Raw genomic sequence first — 21,504 nt, forward strand, 5'->3', positions numbered from 1 at the left:
AGCACATATCGATCAACCGTCTCGGCGGTGGGTAATTATTTCACAGGTCTGTGGCATTTCAAAGCAGCTACACACGTCTAATGTAATCTCTGATCAATACCGCTCATCAGAACAACGATAAGACTGTCCAGTGATCCAGGGTAAAGCTAGGTGTGTGCTGTCATTTTCCTGAGCACGTCAACAGAGATTGTTTATGAATGAACACATGGAATTATGTTTTCAACAAAGAGGTGAGATAGATTCTTCAAAACAGCTTTGATTACTGCCTTACACGTTTGACATTTTCTCAGGATGAACTTCACAATTTCGTCACCAGAAAAGGTTTTGAGTTCTTGTTCAACCATTTCAAGGACCACCTTTTGAAGCTCATTTGTTACCTGCTGTTCCCCATGATCGGGGGGTTAGGGTTAGTTAGTTAGTAAGTTAACTCTAATCCGGGTATAATTAGGGTTAAGAACGGCAAATGTAACGTAAGTTGTGTTTCACTCACACAGATCTCACACAATAGAAACTAGAAGGTCTTGGCTGGTTTTCATATAGGCTGTTTGCTCTCCAGTCAATACACTTTGAGATTTGGATGTAAATAATTGTTAACCCTAAGGTGGCAGTTAAGTGGTTAAAAAAGGCCAAGAATAAAGAAAATATAAGACATATTGGGCCCAATACATTTGTTAAGTGGTGACGCCACAGCTCTACTTCCGGGTCCACAGACCGGCAGATGTGCGAGAAACTACATAAAAAACTCTTTAATACCACAATCAATATTTCTGAAACTCAACAGAGAGTTACTGAACTTATTTATCAGGCCCATTAGCCAAAAATGCTGCACCTACTGCTATAAAAGTCACATTTACCAAAATTGCAACATCCGGGTTAGCGGAGATAAATGCTAACAGCGCAGCAGCTACGCTAACCCCGGAAGTAGCGACTGGCCTCGCTAGTGTGGCCTCACCTTTCCCAAAACATTCTCTCTTTTTTTCCATTTTCTGGCGAAACATAAACTTATTTATAGCATACAAATAAAGTCAAGTGTAAATCAGTTTATTAACAGCAGATTGTTCAGTAGAAGTGAAAAACGGCAGTCGTAGCATTGAAGCATCATGTTAGCATATCTCAGTATGGAAAAACTGTGGCCTGTTCCTTTAAAGTCATTTCTGAATAATTAGCGAAAGTTTCCATTTTTCTCCAAACTGTTTTCCCCCTTAACTGTGTTCAAACATGACCATATATGGGCGATTCCAGTTATGGCGTCTGTTCATTCCTCGTTTAACGTCTTATGAGAATCACACAATGTAACTAGTGCTGAAAACAAAGAAAAAGCCGTTACATTAAATGCGTTTCCAAACTTTTGACAGGTGTATGACACACACCACTAACCTTCTCACACTGTGGTGACATCACCCCGAGCAGGAGCTATGGTAATGATTTCAATCCACTCTTCTCGGTCTCTAATTAAACCGCACCATGGAAATGCCCCGGTTCTGAGTGAGGAGGTCAGTCCTGAGGAGTCGGTCACAGCGGGGTCTTAATGAAGGGCTCCTCTGGACAACAGCTCATTTCACCGTCTGAGCCACTGAAAGGTCTGTCTTATTATCCTCTGGTTGGGCTGCTGCTAGCAGATCATTTCTTTAGATACTAAGCTGAGACAGCGCTCAGAGAGTTGATTGTTTTTCAAGCTTCAATTACTTAAATTTAAAGATGTGATGATTCATAATGGTTCTGTCCCATTACTTTTGAGCCTCTAAAAAGAGAAGTTCATTTTGAGGAGCTATAATTCAAAGATTTCAACATATTTCTCTCATCCTTGATATTGTGGAATGGGTGGGGTGGGGAGTGAGGGTAGGGAGGGCAGAGAGTTCAGCTTCCCGATGGCCTGGTGTATGACACTGTTCTTCAGTCGACAGTCGAATATAAGTGAATATAAAAACACAACTACACTGTGCTGCAGGTGCGGGGGGGGGGGGGGGGGTCCTGGCGCCTCCTCGGTGCTTCAGAAGATGAAATCTCTGGATTTGCAGGTCTCAAATGTTGCTCAAAAGCCTGTAGCTGAGATGCCAACTGATTGTTTACTATTAAAACAGATCTTTTTGTTTTAGCAGTAAAAAAAAAATCCACTGAACTCCACAAAATCATGGCAAATATACGGAGCCCTGGAAGTGTCAAAAAATTGGTTTTATTGTTTGTTTGTTTTTTGAAGAAGAAGAAGAAGAAGAAGAAGAAGAAGAAGAAGAAGAAGAAGAAGAAGAAGAAGAAGAAGAAGAAGAAGAAGAAGAAGAAGAAGAAGAAGAAGAAAATTATCTTGGCATAAAGAACAAAATAAAAACATTTGAAGAAATATAAAGAAATATTTTATTATGTCGTTCCCTCAAGATTATTTGTGTGTAAAATAATGTTTTAACTTTTTTTTTTCAATATATTCTTAGATTTCTTCTTCTTTTTCACTCCCAGAATTTTTTGGGTGTCTGATGTCACTTCCAGGGCTCCGTACTAAGGCGTACAAAAACATGCTGATCAAGACCGAGAGAAGCCGCAGCTTGTTTATGCGCCGTCATAGCAACATTCCTGAACTCTTTCTCTGATTTAGCATTAAGTCAAAGCTGAGAGTCTCCACTTTAATCCTGCTTCAATTATGTAACTGTAGCTTGGAGAACCTTTGCTAAACAGACAAAAGAACAATATCTTAGTCTCATCATTTACGGGGCTCATGTAGGCCCTGCTGTTCCTTACTAATCAAACTCATTGATCAAACTAGCTCCCCACAGCGCTGTGACCTGTGATCAGGTGTGATAAACCAGAGCTCAATGGTTTTAAAGAGTCATGTTATAAAATAGTGGTAAAGTTTCCAGAATTCCACTCTATAAAAGGAAAAAAGAAGGCAGTGAAAGCAGCGGAAAAAATATTCTTATTACGTTGGACAAAAGAGCAAAGATCCCGGTCCTCCTGCTCGTTTGAACCGCAGGATCAATGTTTCCATTTGAGGCAATAATCCGGTCATTAGCATTTCAAGCACCTGCGTCCAGTTCAGTGGGGTCGGCCAACGCCGCATTCAGGACTGCTCCGTCAATATCGGCTCTGTCCTCATCGACCTCCGATAACACAGCGTTTGGAGAAAAATGATCAACTCTGGGACTGGGGAAAAGGAATTCATTCGCCGTTAGACTCAAGATTCAGGTCTTTGGGCTCATTTCAAACAAGTTCAGAAACATTAACAAGGATGGGGGAGACCGGGGCAGTTTGTCACACGGGTTGGTTGTCACACGGGTTGGTTGTCACATTGCTTCTAATAGCTACACTAGAGGATGCTGTGACTTGATATTACTTTCCTGATGTAATATGTGTTCATTCACTGTAGTAGATTCTGAAAAATCTATTGCCGAAGAAGAAGCTATAGATCAGAGCTTTAGCAGCAGCTCAAACTGTGGTGGTCAGTTGGTCAGGGGCTGGTTGTCACACAAGTCGAAAATGCGGAGATTTGTTTTTGTGTCTCTATTCATTTCATCATTAGTGTTTGTTGAGCACATATTTTACTGCATTTTTCAGCTCATTAAAGAGGATTTTGCAGAAAATGTGTGACCTCCAGGGACACTGGAGGCCTGGTCATGCCCCGGGAAGGACGTGTGCGTGGACACTGGACAGGGAAAGGGTCTATCTCACCGGCCTGGAGACTAGTTGGAGACTCGAGTTGCCGCTGGTCACAGAGATGTCTCTGAGAGGTGCCCTGGAGATCAGGCGAGTCTCCAGGTAGCCTCAGTGACACTAACTGGTTTGATTTCAACTTGTTCAAGTCTCCAGCAGGACTTTGCAGGGACGTCACAGAAACGTCTCACAGGAATAGGAAATGTGAGAAAAAAAAGAAATACAAAGTAAATAATGGTGGGGACTTTGTGGGGACAAAAAGTACAAACAGTAAATAATAAGTATGTAGTAAATGTTATAGTCAGTGTTAGCCGTGCAGGTTTACATCCTAGTGCAAGTGGTTGATAAAGTGACACAAACAAGTGATGTAAATACAGGGATTATTGCACATGTTACTTTACAGTCTTGTTGTTCAGTCTGACAGCAGTGACGATGAAGGACCTGAGGGTGTCTCAGTCTGCCACTGAAAGAGCTGCTCAGCTCCTCTGCAGTCCTGTGCAGTGGGTGGGAGGTGTTGTCCATGATGGAGGTGAGCTTGGCTAACACCCTCCTGTCCCCCTCACCTCCTCCACAGAGTCCAGAGCTGGCCCTCCTGACCAGCTTGTTCAGTCTGTTCTTGTTCTCTCAGGACCTCAGTCCCCTCAGACGGTGGAGGTGACTTTGGCCCTTCTTGGTGTTGTGGGACCAGTCCAGTTCATTGTTGAGGTGAACACCCAGGTACTTGAAACTGTCCACCTCCTCATGTCCTCCCCCCTTGTCTCCAAGCCAGAGAGATGGGCCCTTTGTTTGCACACAATCGGTCTGAGACGTCTCTACAACCCTCCTCTGGTGAGATAGACCCTGAAGTCTGGGCATCTCTGCTCAGACTGATGCCACCGCGACCCGGCCTTGGATTAAACGGAAATGGATGGATGTGAACGCCACACATAGTCACAGTCCATTTTCCTGTCTTTCTCGGTTAATAACTATTTAATGCAAAATAATGAAGGAAGAAAGCCCTAATTCAAGCCAAGGTGTGTGGCTCCAGTCTACCGTATAGTCAGATTTTTGGTTCCTCCTGATGACGGGTTTGGCTCCGCCTCCACTGACCACTGACGACCACTGATGTAGAGAAACTCGTGGTCTCATCGTCGACATAATAAAGACTGTTCTTCCCCCAGGTCGGTCACAGAGGATGTGAAGAGAATGTCATGTCCCGTAACTGAGAAAACAGTGTGGGGGAGGAGTGTGTTGTTGTGGGGTGCCAATTGCGCACATGAACATGATCTATAAAGTATTTAATGGCCTCGCTCATCTCTCGGCCGTCATAATAAAATCATCCGCTATTGTCGCATCCTCGTCCTGTTTTCCTCGCCCGCTTTCTCCGCTCCCCTGTTCCTCCCGCCGAGCGCAGCGGACGCTTCTTCAAATATTAATCTGCAATAAACGCGAGGTCTATGTGTTCAGTTCCGCACCAGGAGGCTCCAGCATGCGACGCGTTCAGGGTCCCGCGCACCCCGGGAATTCCCGACATTAATGTTTAAACCGCGCAGATGGACAGGAAGGAGGATTAGCTCACGGAGCAGTGAGCCGGCGGCTACAGCGACCCGAGCATCGCCAGGAGAGGCCCATGGAGTTATTCTGCCGTGAAATCTGGACATGGATTTGGACATGGAGGAGATGTTTATTTTCTTTATTTCTTTATTTAAGCTGCCCCCTAGTGGCTGGAGACTTACTCCTTTTTTTTACATACTCGGAAATTTAGGGTCTACAAGTCAGGGGCCGGCTTGAATCATCTCGCGGGCCGGACGTGGCCCGCAGGCCACCTGTGGGAGACTCCTGCTTAAAGCTTCTGCTGATTCTGCAGAGACTGTTTATCTCAGTATTCTGTGAGATTGAAGTTGAATTAAGTTATCATTTATTAATGCCCGTAGGGAAATCCGTTCGCTGCATTCGACCCATCCTCGATGGGCAGACACGGGCTCCACATAGAAAGGCCCCGTGCGGGTGGGAATCGAACCCGGGACCTTCTCACTGTGAAGCACGAATGCAAACCGCTGACATGTCCTAAGCATTTCATGGGCCCTTTTCACGATTCCAAAGTGGAAATGTATATTCGTTGTATTTTAATGAACATACATAGAACTGGATATTTTATATGTTAATATATAAATTAAAATGATTGTATTTCTCCCTTGTTAATTTATCAATGTCATAAACAAAGTTTAAAATGGATATTTTAAAGACAAACACATATGTGTCAGTGTAATAATCTGCTTACTCTGCTGCTCCAGAGTATTTTGGTATAAAACAATGAAATTGTCCTTTTGTGTTTAAAATTGCTGCAGCGACTTCTTTTTCTTTTTACCCAATATCAATACTTGAACTGTAGCAGTTTGATATATTGATCTGCCCAGCTCTGTTTTATCCTAAACCAGGGTCTCCAACCTTTTTCACTAGAGGTACTTTAACACGGCAAAAAAGAGCGACTCGCGCTTCTAACACAGTTAAAGGAAATGACTTTACTGTTTAGTCTTTACTGCATTCACAGATTGTTTGTCTGTGTTCAATATGTTTAGAACAAAAACAGAACTTTTATGTTTATTTGAAGCGTAATCCGTGGCTGTAAAACGGTGCTTGCATCACCACACCAGGGTCCACACAGCGCTCACTCTCCTCACAGCGGAGCGACACTTCCTTATCGGGCCGGGCCAGGGCTGTCGGGCCGTAGGAAACAGGAAGTGCGTTCGGTTTTGGCGCAGGTCTGACCTCTGTTAATGAGTGCTGAGAGGGGAGTGCGTCGCCGTGGGAAACCGCTGTGGGCGGGTCACACTCCGATCCACCTCAGTGACCGGAGAAACAGGACTTCATGTTCCTCCGATATCACTTTGTATTAAATTGAGCTGCAGTGACGTGGGCATGTTCTGTGGTCCCTTACATTCAACCAACGTTTCAAAAAGTATCCGTAGTGGAAAGGCTGCCCACCTACAGCTTTAGTTTCATTCATGATTGTTTCTTCTTCTACAGTGTCAGCGCTTCGTTCTGGACCTCCTGGATACAGTCGCGTCATTGTTGAAACACAAATGAACACATGAATCTCACAATGGAGAAATTCTCTGGTTACAACGGCTCTTAAGAAACACTCAGGGGAAGCAAATGGTCAGGAAATGTGCAGTCAAGGAACAGGACAGTCTGACAGAGGTGGGGATGAAGGACCTGCGGAGAAGAAACATACGAAACAGCTGACAAGTTTGGCGTATGTTTCAGGTATGTCGTTTTGTTTAATATTACTGCCAACTACCATTGTGTCTAAAAAGTCTATAGTCAAACGTGATGCACAACTGTTTCAGGTCAATCAATAATCGTCACATAAGCAGAACGTAAACAAGCAACACTTCAGTCCTCCATCACCACAGGAGAAAGGGCTCAGTTTGAGACCATTTTGTTTTCTGAAAGCTTGAATCAGTCAGTAGATTGAGAACCTTTAAAACTATAACTGTAAAGTCCATTGCACATACATCTAACTAACACATTCCAGCACATTTCTGAATTTCCACAGGCTTACCTGCGTATATTTCTAATTGTCGCTTCCACCGGTAGCTGCCATCTTTATACTCCCTTGGCAGCAAGTCTGCTCCCGAGCTGACTTTCTGCAGAGGGGCCTTTTCAAAGGGAGATAGACACTTCCTCTTGCCCCCTAAAGTATTGGGACACCCTACCTACCCGCGGGAACACACATCGAGGGAAAGGGCTCAAGTCTAGGGCTAGGGTTTGAATTGGGACAGGGCCTCAGTCTGCCACTGAAGGAGCTGCTCAGCTCCTGCACAGTCCTGTGAAGTGGGTGGGAGGTGTTTGGCTAATACCCTCATGTCCCTCACCTCCTCCAATTTCAAAATTATGAAACGTAGAATACCAAACCTGAGGCCCCCACAATAATGTTTTAAGATTACGTTCTGCCTGACGAAATAAGGAAATAATAATAATACAGCTGAAACTAAACACAAACTCCTCCAACATGAGAGAGAACCACAGCTGTAGAATACTCAGAGTTATCATTATGTTCGACTCCTTTGTTTTGATGGAAAAAGCCTGAACGAGCGAGAGCCTGCACGAACACTCAGAGACCTCACTTCCATAAAAGTCCACGTTCCTCAGGACGGTCGTTTTCAATCCGTTTTCTAGTTTGATCAGCAGAGCTTCGTGCGGAGGCCGATCATCTGCATACGGGTTTGGAGGAGAACGCCGAGTGTGGGCGGCTCTACCTCCGACTTTACTCCTCAAAAAGGACTGTTCCTCTCCGGGACGGCTCATTTTAATTTCATGGAGCTGCGGGTAATTGAGCGGACACGTTATGGGGCTGGAAAGAGAGGGAAGAAGAAATCCAGCTGCACTGGGCCCAGAAACCACAAGAAACTCTGTCATTAGAAGTTTGATCACAACAGAAATGATTCAGAACTACTTTGCAAAGTTAACAAATAACTGTATGAAGATGGATATTTCTGGGAAAGGCTGGAAAAAGGAGAGAGGGAAGTTTGGGGAAACGCTGAATTATGAGTATAGTTTTCTACTAAATAAGGATACAAAGACATGGAGAGGAGCAAAGTAGCCCATAAGTACATACATAACGGGAAATGCTAACTTGATGCTTCATGCTTGTGCTAATGCTAGATGCGACTGCCGTTTTTTCGCTTGTACTGAAAAATCTGCTGTGAATAAACATCCATATGGACCTGATTTAAACTTGACTTTATTTGTATGTGATAAATAAGTTTATATTAATGGCTAAAAAGAGTTAAAAGTTGTGTTTTCCAAGCCAAGACAGCGCTGACTCTGCTTCATGTTTAAAAGAAACAAAGTAGATAAAAAAGTGGGCAGCCTTCCAAGAATCACTTGGTAAATAAAAACATACAGTGAGAGCGTTAAAGAGCCTGAAGTCCAAGAAAAGCAACAAAAACAAGGATGAAAACACGACAAAACCAAACGTGACAAGAAGGTGATGAAAAAGTGATGAAAACACGTCAAAAACAAGAAACAACAACAAAGCTTCAAAAATGTGACAAAAACGTGGAGATAAATAAGTTACCATCAGTTTTGTGCACCTTAGCTTTCAAATGAGGCTCTACACTGGCTGATTGGTCGTAATTAAGCTCCAGTTCAGAAGCTTTTAGATTTGGGTAAAGCCTAACTGGAGAAAATGCGCTTGGTTAAGGTGGGGGTTAAGAAGTTAAAACTCGATACCAATTCATACCAACTAACAGTGTTTGGGGGAAACATAATACAAAAGTAACGAGTTACAAAAATATATTACTTTTGTCAGTACTAAGGAATATAACTTACTCAAAATACCAGAATATATTAGTCATTACTATTCAAGTAACTTGAGTTACTAGTGCATTTAAATGTATGACTGAAACTCCCCACAAATAACAGACACTGGTGTAAGATCTGCAGTCGTGTGTGGCTGACGTCAAAACTAAACAGAGAGAATGAGGGAAAGAAAAGGAAATCTCTGACTGCAGCTTTACTCTGTGGCATTATTACTATTTTCGGTTTACATTTTGCCAAAAGTAACTCAAAAGTAACTCAAAGTAGCATAACTCAGCTACATTTTTGAAACAGTAATGTGTAATAGAAACATATTACATTTTTATACCTGCAACTACTAATGCAGAATCGATTACAGTTTTAAAGTAACTTGCCCAACACTGCCAACTCATTTTAAAAGTAACTAAGTTAGACTGGATAGAAGTTACTTCATTACATTCAGCAGCTGCCGACACTGGCTACACCGCCTCGACACCAGCACTCACTTTAGTGGAAACATCAATACTGACACAAATAGTGACCGTATTAACAGCAGGAAAACACATCTCTCTGCACCTCCAATGCTGGAACATGACTTGTTGCATACATTACGATACTGTTGTGTGTTATTAAATGAAGCTTTGTGCGTCAGAAAACAGCACAAAGTTGTTCATTATCATTAACGCAGCCGGAGTCTCGAATGCGTTACTCTAAAGTTAGTGATCTAAAGACAACAGGAAATGTTTTGTGCGACGGTGCGGCTGCTCTAACGTAGCATTGTGCAACTACGAAAACACTGTTAGTCTAATTATTGGGAAAGAGTTCAGACACAACAAACTGAACAGCCCCAAGTATTCACAGCTGAAAACACAAAACTGGAGCCAACCTCCTCCTCAAGCTCCTCAGCCTCCGACCCGGGCCGGAACGATCTGACAAACAGTACAATAAGCTATTTTTAAAAGCAACATGCAGCTCAAACACGGCCAGGAGCAGAAACATCTATAGATATGACCTGCTAAACTAACACAAGACTCACAGGAGGAGAACATGCAAACTCCACACAGAAAGGCCCGTCCAGGTGAGAGTCGAACCCGGGACCTTTGAGCTGTGAGGCACAAGCGCTAACGTATATCATCGGCCTGGAGACTTGAGTCGCCGCTGGTCACAGAGATGTCTCTAGGTATTCTCGGTGAAAACAAACAGGCTATATTTCAGTGGAGACTGCATGAATGCAAGACAAGGCAAGTTTATTTGTAGAGCACAATTCATACACAAGGCAATTCAAAGTGCTTCACAGCTGCATAAATACAAGAAAAACAAGTAGAATCAATAAAAACATCAACATAAAATTTATCAATTACAGTAAAAGGCAGGAGTACAGATAAAATACTTTCAGTCATAGTCACGGGCTAAAAGAAGTGTTTTCAGCCCGGATTTGAACATTGTCAGAGTTGAGGCCTGTCTCACATCCTCATGAAGACTGTTCCAGATTTTAGCTGCATGAAACTGAAACGCAGCCTCACCATGTTTAGTCCTGACTCTGGGAACCACCAGGAGACCCCTCCCTGAAGTTCTCAGGGCCCAAGATGGTTCATACGGCTGTAACATGTCACAGATGTACTTTGGTGCTAAACCATGAAAAGACTTGTAACAAGCAGAGCTGTTTAAAATTCTATTCTCTGAGTGACAGGAAGCCGGTGCAGAGACCGGAGCACTGGACTAATATGGTTGTATTTCCTGGTTCTTGTCAAATGCATGGATAAGTCTCTCTAAGTCTGGTTTTGACACTATTCCTCTGATCTTAGCATGTTTTTCAGATGGTAAAAAGCTGCTGATGTTATTGCTTTGATGTGGCTGTTTAAGTTCAGGTCTGAGTCCATGGTCTCCGCATGGTCTCGAGGTCTCTGCGAGATCTACGCTGTATCAAGCAGTTATCTGTTGTCTTCAACCTGTGAGACGTTTCTGTAATGTCCCTGCAATGTTTGAGACCTGTTGGACATCAAGGAGATCTCAAACGCCATACATCATATTCTCCAGGCCTATTGAGGTAGGACCTTAATCAGTCCAAGTTACAAAGGCGTTAACGTTTCCCCTTTAGAGAAATAAAAAGGGTCGGCTGAGGCGTGGTTAGCAACAAACCGCTACGACGGCTTCTTCTTCGCTCTCTTCGTTTCATTAACATCACGTGCTGAATCTGCCAGTAGAAAAGGCCTATTATTAAGCTCTCACCGTACAAACTGTGTCCCACTGTGAGATAAACACTGTCCATGTCCTGAATATACCGATGGTCCTGCTCTAGCGCCATTATTAAAGACTCCACACCATATAATCGTGATCAAAACACCAGCGTGTGCGCCCCCACCCACCGGCACTGATGAATAGTCCAGTCTGGTACGGTCTGTAGGAGGTAAAGCTTGGGGAAGTCTAGTCTGCATTTAGAAACACATCAGCTCTCGCCTGAGGACACTACATTTCCTAAAGCCACTGAGATTTGATTAAGAAAAAAAGATTACATTTTGATTGGGGGTAAATTAAAGTAAGTACTGAACCTTTGGACCACACCAGCGACACTTTCCCAGGGTCAATACAGTCATTATTTGAATCATTATGGTAACAAGCTTGTTGCCGTGGAGTCAAAAGCAATGTGACAATGGCGTGCTCTGCAATTACCTCGGCTGCGGAGGCATAATGTAGCATTTTGACCGTCGGAGACAAAAGATCATCCTTTGTGGGGGGAAAAAATGTGCCCTATAGATTATTTCAATAGCTTTTTTTTCTACAAATCCGCGCAGCCCGAGTCTGAAGCCATGACTCTGCACGTGCTCCATCCAATTAATATTCCAACTAAACAGCAATTATCATCAGCAGGTCATGAACATTAATGACTTCCTACGACTCCCCCACTCGTTGATCCTGAGCAGAGAAATGTCAAAAATAGATGGATCTCTGCGACGTCGTACTGTTACTGCTCTGCTGCACACTGCAGGGGGCGCTCTGCAGAGGAACCCAACCCGAGGAGGTTTAAAGTGCAAGGATCAAAGGAGAGCGATAAGGATAAGGTTTGACTGCGGCTTTGAGAGTTCAGCTTTTCAGGAACTGATAATCGGCAAAGTTTATGTGGGGGGAATCCAGCGGTGACAAGCAATAAACCAATAAAAAAAAAACATATGCCAAGTCATTTCCCTCATGGAAGCCCTGCTCTAACAAACACGTGAACACCTGCCCTCAGTCTATGTGTGTTTCTCTGTTAATGGGCCGAATACCTGCATGGTTTATGCAAGTTGTTTTCCAGAGACATGAACCTTTATTTATATAGTACCTTTCACAGACAAAGGCCACAGAGTGCTTCACAACACAGATAAAAAGCAGAAATGACACACGATCAAAAGGGTCAAGACAACACAGAAACCATAGCAGCCCAAAAAGTAGCTAAGTAAAAGCTTGAACTAATAAATGTGTCTTAAGGTTGTTTTTGAAAGTATCAACAGAGTCAATAGAGCGCAAAGAGGGCGGAAGATCGTTCCAGAGCTTAGGAGTCGGTCACCTCGAGTACGAAAACAAGTGCGTGGAACCTTTAGCAGATTTTGATCCTCAGACCTCAGAGCCCGAGCAGGGGTGTAAGGCTGGATAAGAGGGAGCTTGACCATGCACAGCTCTGAAAGATAGAACCAGAATTTTAAAAGTAATCCTATAGGACACTGGCAGCCAATGAAGTTGTTTTAAAATAGGAGATATGTGGGTCCTCCTGTTAGTGCGGGTCAGAGTTTTGCACTAATTGCAGTCGAGAAGCTCCTTCTTGTTTAGACATGAAACCAAACTGTTAACTTGTCCTGCGCTGAGGTGAAAATACACGAGTATCCAGAGCTGGCTCCTACATTTCAATGACTTCCTGAATAACAATGGGAGTTGGACTATATTATTCCTGTGTATTACTTTGGAAAAAACATGGACCTGGATTTAACTCACCACATTATAACATAATGCAGCCTCGTTTTTAATAGTTTCCGTTGCTGCAGAGGGCACGCCAAGCAATAAAAGAGATCCCTAAGGCTGTATCCACACAAAGACACTTATATTTTCAGAAACATTCTTTGCAAGCATGAAGCCAGTTTAGTAAATGTGTGCGTCCACATGGGTCGACTCAGGTCTGTGAAAGTGCACAGATTGACTCGTGTTTTTTTACTTGTCACCTGTGGCCTGTGGACTGCAGTGGAGCAAAGAGGGGCGGAGTCAAACCATCATAGATCCATGAGGAAAACTCATTATACGGTCAGTAAGTTACGGATTATGGATTATGGATCGTTTTAGTAAAAGTTTTAACAACGGAGCCACGTAAACGGCGTTTTTGAGATCTTTCTTCTGGGACCTAGTTCAGAAACTGTTCGTTTACAGACCCCCAAAACACCGGACTCGTATGGACGATACACTGGACTGATCAAATATCTTTGCGTTTGGTCCTCAGCTTGACTTAGTGTGGACCGGGCCTAAAAGAGCAGTGAAATATCAAAGCCCAGGTGCCCAAAAGCAGGTCCACTGTAATGCAGAAACGAAAAACGCATTGGCATCAGTATTGGACTGAATCTAAAATCTCCCTCCCACTCCCTCCCCCTCTCTCCTGAGTGAGAGCTCTTAATCCCTTGTGTTTACCTGGGGCCTGAGCAGAGCCAGTGCCACTCAGCTCAGCTCTTTAAATGGAGTGGTTGCAACGACACGGGGAAAAGTAGATCCACAAACCACTCGGGGCAGGACACATTTAGCTTCACCGACCGGGAAAAAAAAGCAGGAGAAGAAGTCAACGAGGAACATGAAAACAAAGGATCGATCATTGTGGGTTCGCTGTGGCAGCCCGTGAAGAGCAGCGTCTCAATCCTGGCCAAGGGTAGCGATTCATTTTAATTACATATGAGCATTTGTTAAAGTAGTTTTTGAAGAATTAGACAAAGTTTACATGTTTCTCCAAATTGTTTTCCCCCTTAACTGTTTTCAAAGATGACCATATATGGGCGATTCCTGAGATGCCGTCTGCATCTGTACAAATAAATCACAGTAATGCCTTTAGCTCTGAGCCTGTTCCTACAAACGCACACATTTTGTTAGCCATCGAATCCCAGACCCGATTTAAATTGATCGTTCCATCCCTATACAAATGAATAGGGAAGCCAGGCGCTATACTAACAAATGTGTGGTTTCTTCATCATCAACATATTATAAGATAAAGATTGGTGGCCATTGGCTGACACCCCAAAAAGCAAAAACTTGACTAGCATTTAGCTCAGAGGGCACGTTTTTACGCTAATGTCTATCTAAAGTAAAATCTCAAAAGGTCTGTATATTCATTCATTATTTCTAACGAGGCTTTGACATCACCTAAATAAGGTCGATGGCAGCTGAAAACATCTGGATCGTTCCTAATTTGCGCTGATTGATGGCTAATGCTAACGGCTATAAGAAAAAAATACATTGAGTGGGCTAGCGGTATCCCGGACTAGCCTACTTGCTAACTGTCCGCCTACATTAGGATCAAATGTCGCTTCTACTTTTTATTTTTATATTTATTCCTGTGGTTTGGCTGCTGAGACCTGGCCCTAACCGCCCATCCAAGATTAGTATCCAGATTTTGAATTGCAACACGTTTTATTGCGGTACAGGATGAACTTCCCCAGCGGCGAGTGTTAGTAGATAGTTACTACGCGACTTGATAACAATGACAAGGTGAGAAATATAGAGGTGCTGTAAACGTAAGCGTGTATCTGCTTCATAAACGCCGGCCATAAACATTAGCAATCACAAAGTGCCACTGCCTCTGCCTCCTGCCCTACTCCAAATATATGACCTTTGGATAACACCTTTCTGAGAAGTGTCCGAATCAATCACCCCGGGCTGGATTTCAAGCAGAGCATAAACCAGACTTTATTTTAAACCCCCTCAGATCATGAAAATGTCCCGTGCTCCTCCTTCAGCCAAGTCAGGTGTTCATGTTGCTCATGAAAGCGTCAGAGGAACTCGCTTCATCCAAAGTGATAATTGACCTTCTGCAAAACCTTGCCTCAAACCCGTCATTGTTTCAGAACAACTGTTGCAACCAGAGAGATTTCCTCCTGTATAAACAAAAAGAGCAGGACCTATCTCTCCTGTTTCAGAAACAAAAAACAAGCTGAAAAACATCGCCTGCTCACTTTAGAGCACAGGTAAGACTGGTTTCCCGTCCAGCTTGTCGCTGTAGCTGCTGGACGTCACCTCATAAAAGCTCTTTCCGTCACTGGACTATCTGGCACATTTACATGGATTTGGACCCTCCTGCAAGGGCTTAAGCCTGAGTGGCTTCAACTCATAAGAATGAGGAAGCCGTAACTTGGTGCGCACCTGCCTGGACAAAGACTAGACAGGTACGTATCAGCTCGTCTAAGCTCAGGTAAGAACATAGCACCGTATGCAAGAACTGTGTGCCCTCAGTCACGCAAAAAGAGCAAAGATGCTTTGAGTATTGGCCTCTCCCAGTATATCCCTATAGCACCAAACAGGTGTGAAGTTTCCATGGGGACAAAGACCAGACAGGTACGTATCAACTCGTCTAAACTCAGGTAAGAACTTATCTCAGTATGGAAAAACTGTGAACTATTCCTTTTACAATAACGCTCATATTTTATTAATGCTAGACTAACATAACAAGAGAGCTGAGCCCAACCAACTGCACAGAACTGTGCTGGTTGTGTTTAAAGGGACTATACAGAGTTTAAAATGTTAAAATTAAGTATTTTCCTAATGTGTAGAATGAGCTCAGACCTGTTCACCACAACTGCCTCTAAAATCCTGCACTGTAAGGTGTTACTTCGGGTCCAAAGTGTCGTCATGCACGAGCTTAATATAGAAGGTGCAGTTACACGTATGACCTGAGGTGGCAGTAGTGAGTATAAAATAGCAAACTTGCATCTAGCCCCTTTAAGGTCGTACCAATGACAGCTGTAGTGTCCCCTTAGTTGCTTGTTTTGAACATTCCTCCACTGCACATTGCAACCAAAGCATCGATATGGAAGATATCACGCTGGTGTTGCACCAAAAAGAGTCACTTCTTTGCCCGTCTTCCCCGTTATGACACGTGTTCAACTCCTCTTCTTCACCAAACAGTTGGTAAGGAGGATGTGAAAGGTCAATTCCATCAAAAGCCTGTCACAAAAGTGAGTGACTTTATGGAAATACACAAACTGAACGACTTGTTTCAGCATCATCCTTTTCTTAGTGAACCTGATGCTGCGGAGCTTGTATCGCTCTCCCTGAAGCAGAAACACTGCGTCAGAGCCTCTTTCAGTAACACCTGGTCACGTGACTGTCTCAAAAACCGCTTCATTCTGTGAGTTGTGTATCGTGTCTTAAAGCGGGTCATCGGCTCAGAGCGTCTCTGAGCTGCCTTTAGCGGCGAGGAGCTAAACAACGGAGGTTTACCCGTCCATGTAGTGATAAATAAATGTGCTGTATTTCACCCATTTCCCATTTCACCACGTTCATGTGGAGAAAGAGGTGTGAGCCAGAATACATTTTATATGTTATACAGTTTCTTATTCTTTACAAAGTCTTGCTTTTGAACAGATAATAAAGCAGGCGTGGAGCTGATCAGGCGAGGGAAACGCAAGGAGCGCCCCCTACAGCAAATAGAGCCAATATGAGCTCTGACTGAATAAAGTAAAAAGATTGTGCATTGATGTCCTGCCTTTAGCAGCAGAGTGCGCAGGTGACTGAGGCCCCGCCCACTGGAGCTCCACCCACAGACCCACGTTACAAAGAAAATGACTCTTATTTATCGGCATATGATTGATTTGATCAAACATTAACATCAGGCTGTAATAATAAACCTGCCACACGTCTGTTTGAAACTTCTCTTCCACATGATTGTGTTGGTGCTTCAGTCGTGTTTATGAGAAGTCGCGATAATAAAGTTTGTCCACAAGAGGTCAGTGTTCAAACTGAATGAAACAGCTCAGAGACTTTATTTTTTTGCTGGGAAAGCCTCAAAGTGTTACAAAGTTTCACTCACCCTGTTCTCAAAATACCCCTGTAAACCTGGTCTTTCCGGCACTCACCTCGGCCCTCGTTCTGGATGTTGCTGAGCAGGTCGGAGTAGTTGATGGGCGTCTTGTTCTCCTCGAACACCAGATCTCCCGACGTCAAGTTGAATTTCTGCAGCTCCATGTACAGCCCCTCGATGGCGAAGTAATATGGCCGGTCGCCCTCTTTTTCATCGCTGAACACCAGCATCACGGTCTCCCACTTGAAGTAGTCGCACAGCCACAGCACGAAGCGGCCCAGCTTCTTGTGCGTGGGGCCCGTGTTGGTGATGGAGGGGTACACCTCGCCGTGAAACCCCGCGGCTGGGGCGCCCGCGGTCACCATGGGGACGTCCCAGTGAGTGGTGAACAGCCCGACCGGGGAGGCGGCGTAGGAGCAGCCGGGTCCGATGAAGGCCCAGGGGTCGAGGGGGAACTTCAGGTCGACCGCCATGAGCTGCGCCATGGCCTCGGAGCAGATGCCGTGCCGGTCCTGGCTGGTCTTGAACTCGTACGTGAGGTGGTGGTTCGGGAGGAGCGAAGGGTCCGCGTTGATGGTGCGGACGGCGCGCTCGAAGGCGGGGCCGATCCGAGGCCACGCCCACGGATACTTGGTGTTGTTGTGGGGCAGGATGACGCCGAGCGTGATGTTGGGCTTGTGCGGGTCGCCGTGGCTGTTGTTGTCGTGGTGATTCTGCAGTTTGCGGGTCAGGTGCCGGAGTTTGCGACAGTTCACGGGGGTCACGAGGCAGAGCAGCAGCAGCAGAGGGAGGCACGAGGAGGGGCGAGCGAGAGCCATGGTCGCCGCGGTGACGGTGAATTATTGAAGAGTCTGCACAGAGAGAGACAGTGGAGTCAGAGGAAAACAGCTGCAGCCAGGTCGACTGCACTGAGAGTGAAACATATTTGGACATATTATAACCAGCTTTACAAGAATTTACAATATCGAGTTTGTCTTAAATGTCAAGAAAAGTGTGGGAATTGAGGAAAAACATGGGGAATAACATGGTTAATAAATGAGGGGAAAAATAGGTTATAAATTGGGGGGAAATGGGAGAAACTGGGAGAAAAGTGTTTTTTTTTCTGCCCTTTTGTGTCTGTTCCGGACAATTATCTTTTTGAAATGTCAAATTTAGATGTTTGCAGTACATTTTTGCATATTTGAAAATGGTTTGTAAGAATGACTAGGGATCATGGCCGTGGGAAGCCAGGGTGCTGAGGGCGCTACAGCACCCCCTGGTGGATCATTTACGCATTACAAGCAATATTAAATACATAAGAATAGCGTATTTGGGGACAATATTATCTCTCAGCACCCCCAAGCCAAAATGTCTTCCCATGGCCCTGCTAGGGATGCACCGATCCGATACTGGTATCAGATACCGGAGTCAACACTGGGAAAAAAACAATATCAGGTATCGGCTACAAATATAAGATACTGAGCCGATACTAGTTATGGCTATAACTTTCACCACCTAAATCTAGGTGAATATGGGCATGCTGTATGTCATTGTAAAGCCAAGAACCAGGACCTGCTAATTCTACTTTAGTTTTAAAAAAGTACGCCTTTAGCTAACGTCTTAACCTCCACCTGAACCGAGCACTTTTTCTCCACTTCGGCATTACACAGATCTAAAAGCTTCTTGAAAAAAAAAACTGAAACTGAAATTTGATAAAAGCGCAACAAAAAACTTACAGTCAGTTTTGCAGGTCGTAGCTTTCAAATGAGACACTGGCCAAGCTCTCCAGTCGAGAACTAGGTTATAGTGGGGGAACAGACGTTAAACAGCTTTAGTCAACACCAATGCAACTCTTCAGTCGCCCTTTAAAGGCACACTGTGTAACATTTTGGACTATACTGTTGCCATCAACACAAAACATGCTCTCAATGTCCAGCTCAACACAGAAAATGGTGTTTTTGCGGTGGATAATCAAAGAATGGATCTGGATGAGGCCGAACCTGTTTAACGCTCAATTCTACTGACTTCAATCAACATCTCCATGGAGACGAGCTGGAGACGTCCCCACTCCCGGTTAAGTTATGCCTTAGCAGAGTTGAGCCGCTCAGAGCAAAAGCACATGACTGAATGGGGTATTTTTCAATGGTGAAAATATCTGTCATATAATAAATGCTTTTTTTGCTTATTGGGTGAAATCTTACACGGTGTGGCTTTAAAGACAGACTTATGCTCTACTTTTGATCAGATTTGAGTCCACATTTCCATTCCATACACCAGGTGTAGGCAAGTTTGCGTCATGGAGGCCGATTTTCATCATCGCCAAAACACCCAAGGGCCGAACCTCAACATTGTCGCCTAAAGTAAAGAACTATTTACTGCAAATGCCAATGTTTTACATCAGTGGTTCCCAAGTGGCACGGCTTTAGGACCCACCATGACCCAAATAAAGCTGTAATTTGTCACAGATTGCAAAAAATATTGTATTTTCCAGACAAGTTTTTGTTGAACAAGCAGTAGATTTCCCTTTAAGACTGATATTATGATCAAAACAACCCAATAACATTGATTTCCATGCAGTTTCAGATGGAAAATATTTAATAAAAGTTCCCTATAGTCTCGCGACCCACTGAAAATGGTTCCGTGACCCACTTTTACATTGGCTACCAGTCCCCTTTCGAATCAAGTTTAAAATTCTGCTGATTGTTTTTAAATGCCTAAATTCACTGGCACCTAAGTATTTGTCAGAACTGCTGCAGCTCGACTGTCCTTCCAGAGCTCTGAGGTCTGCTGACCAGCTCCTTTTGTCTGTTCCTAAATCCAAGCGTGTGTCCAGAGGTGACCGAGCCTTCTCCGTGGCGGCCCCTAAACTTTGGAACAGCCTTCCTCTACATGTGCGCTCGGCTCAGTCTGTAGAGGAGTTTAAAACCAAATTAAAACTCATCTTTTTGCTTTGGCCTTTGGTTCCATGTAGACCAGACACAGTTTGTGCCTTTATATATATATTATTATATTACTGTAAAGTTTGTAAATACGTTGAAAGGGGTAGGCATAAATAAGCATTGTTTGCTTCAGCCTACTCCCTTTTGGGCATTATTGTGTTTCTTTTCTTTTGTAACAACTTGGAACTTGAAATTGCTCAAATAAACTAAACTAAACTAAAAACTAAAATATATTGCTTGTGTTTAAGTTTTATTGTGTTTCTTGTACATTTTGTTACTGTTCTTGCACAGCACTTGGTCGACAATGGTTGTTTTTAAATGTGCTTTAAAAATAAAATTGACAATGACTTTTGGGTCCCGACCCCCCAGTAGAGAATCACTGTTTAACAAGCGGGATGTTCTGACAGGACATTTTTAAAATACTGACACTATTTCTCGCATTTTAGACTACTTTGACAGGTATTCGATCTTTTATTTGCATAATAATATTTCTCAAAATCATCTTGGGGGCCAGAGGTTCTATGCTGGAGGGCTGGATTTGGCCCCCGGGCCTTAGGTTGCCTACCCTTGCTCTACACCGTAAGAGTGGAGTGTCCTGATCTGTCAACATGGTGGAAACTTGACATTTGCTCATGCCTTTTGTCAAATAAACTCGCGCCTCTGAAAAAGCCATGTGGATATTTTCATGTTTTGGTTTAAACATAATAATAGAAATCTCTGAATTGTATCACAAGCGTCTGAAAGAACAATAGTGGTTAATTGGTTGCAGCCCTTCGATGTAATGCAAGAATATGTTTATACAGAAATAAGTGTTTTTTGTCTGAATCTGAATAATGGTCAGAGCTGGTTTGTGGGTTGAAACCCCTGACAAACCTTATCAATAAAGATTAGGCTTCATTTGTTTCATATGTTAATGGAGAAATCTGGTCAAAAACCTGGAAATGGGAATCTCTTTTCAGGATCCGAGGACCCCAGTGTACATGTTTTTGCGGTTACCTGGTGTCCCTCAGGTCGCTCCATCCTCTGGTCCTCGCAGTCGTCTGGAACCCAGGTTTGGAGGATGATTTTAATTTCAAAGCACATTTATAATATGATTTTGCTGAGATTATGCTGAACCCCGGTCCAGTCCAGCTCTGAGGTCACGGTTTCCACTTTCTACGCAGCAATGCCGGACTCGGAACAAGTTACAGCTCATGTTTTGGGGCCTAAAAATGCACAACATGCACTGGAGTTATCAAGGATTCCAGAGTCTCATTTTGGAGCGAAAATTGGCCTTCAGTTCTTCCAAGTCTCCAGTGTTCCTCCAGAGCTGAATGTTGCTGCAAATAAAGTTTATTCCAAAGGGATTTTTTGGTTGAAAGTTGTCGTCCTCACAGTTTTGAAGAATGAGCCTGGGAAAGGGGTTTATCTAGAGAAGAAGAAGAGGGTCTTGAGGAGGTCCAGGTCTTGGTTTAGGTCCCTGGTGGAGGGGCATGGAGCGCTCGTGGGTGAGTGAGCCGCCGCTGCAGGAGGAAATGTCAATGAAGAGAGAGCAGGACAGAGGGAGGAGCCAAGGAGAGAGGGGAGGAGAGAGAGAGAGAGAGAGAGAGGGGGGGGGAAGAGAAGAGAGAGGGGAAGGAGAAGAGAAAAGAGGAAGAGGAAAAAGAA

General features: G+C 43.9%; 1 protein-coding gene across 2 annotated transcripts in view; it reads right to left on the reverse strand.

The window, feature by feature from the left end:
• The window catches only part of LOC306972953 (atrial natriuretic peptide receptor 1-like), a 62,902-nt gene extending 41,839 nt beyond the window's left edge, over nucleotides 1-21,063 (reverse strand). For both annotated transcript variants that reach the window (XM_079569695.1, XM_079569694.1), the window contains exons 1-2: nucleotides 20,854-21,063; nucleotides 16,995-17,790 (exon numbers count right to left, since the gene is read on the reverse strand). In XM_079569695.1, the coding sequence (XP_079425821.1) occupies nucleotides 16,995-17,757 (763 nt within the window). In that variant the 5' untranslated portion in view covers nucleotides 17,758-17,790; nucleotides 20,854-21,063. The remainder of the gene's footprint in view (nucleotides 1-16,994; nucleotides 17,791-20,853) is intronic.
• Between the last annotated feature and the right edge of the window lie 441 nt (nucleotides 21,064-21,504).

Source organism: Gobius niger (genome assembly GCF_951799975.1).
Source record: "Gobius niger genome assembly, chromosome: 13".
In the NCBI taxonomy this organism is placed as follows: domain Eukaryota; kingdom Metazoa; phylum Chordata; class Actinopteri; order Gobiiformes; family Gobiidae; genus Gobius; species Gobius niger.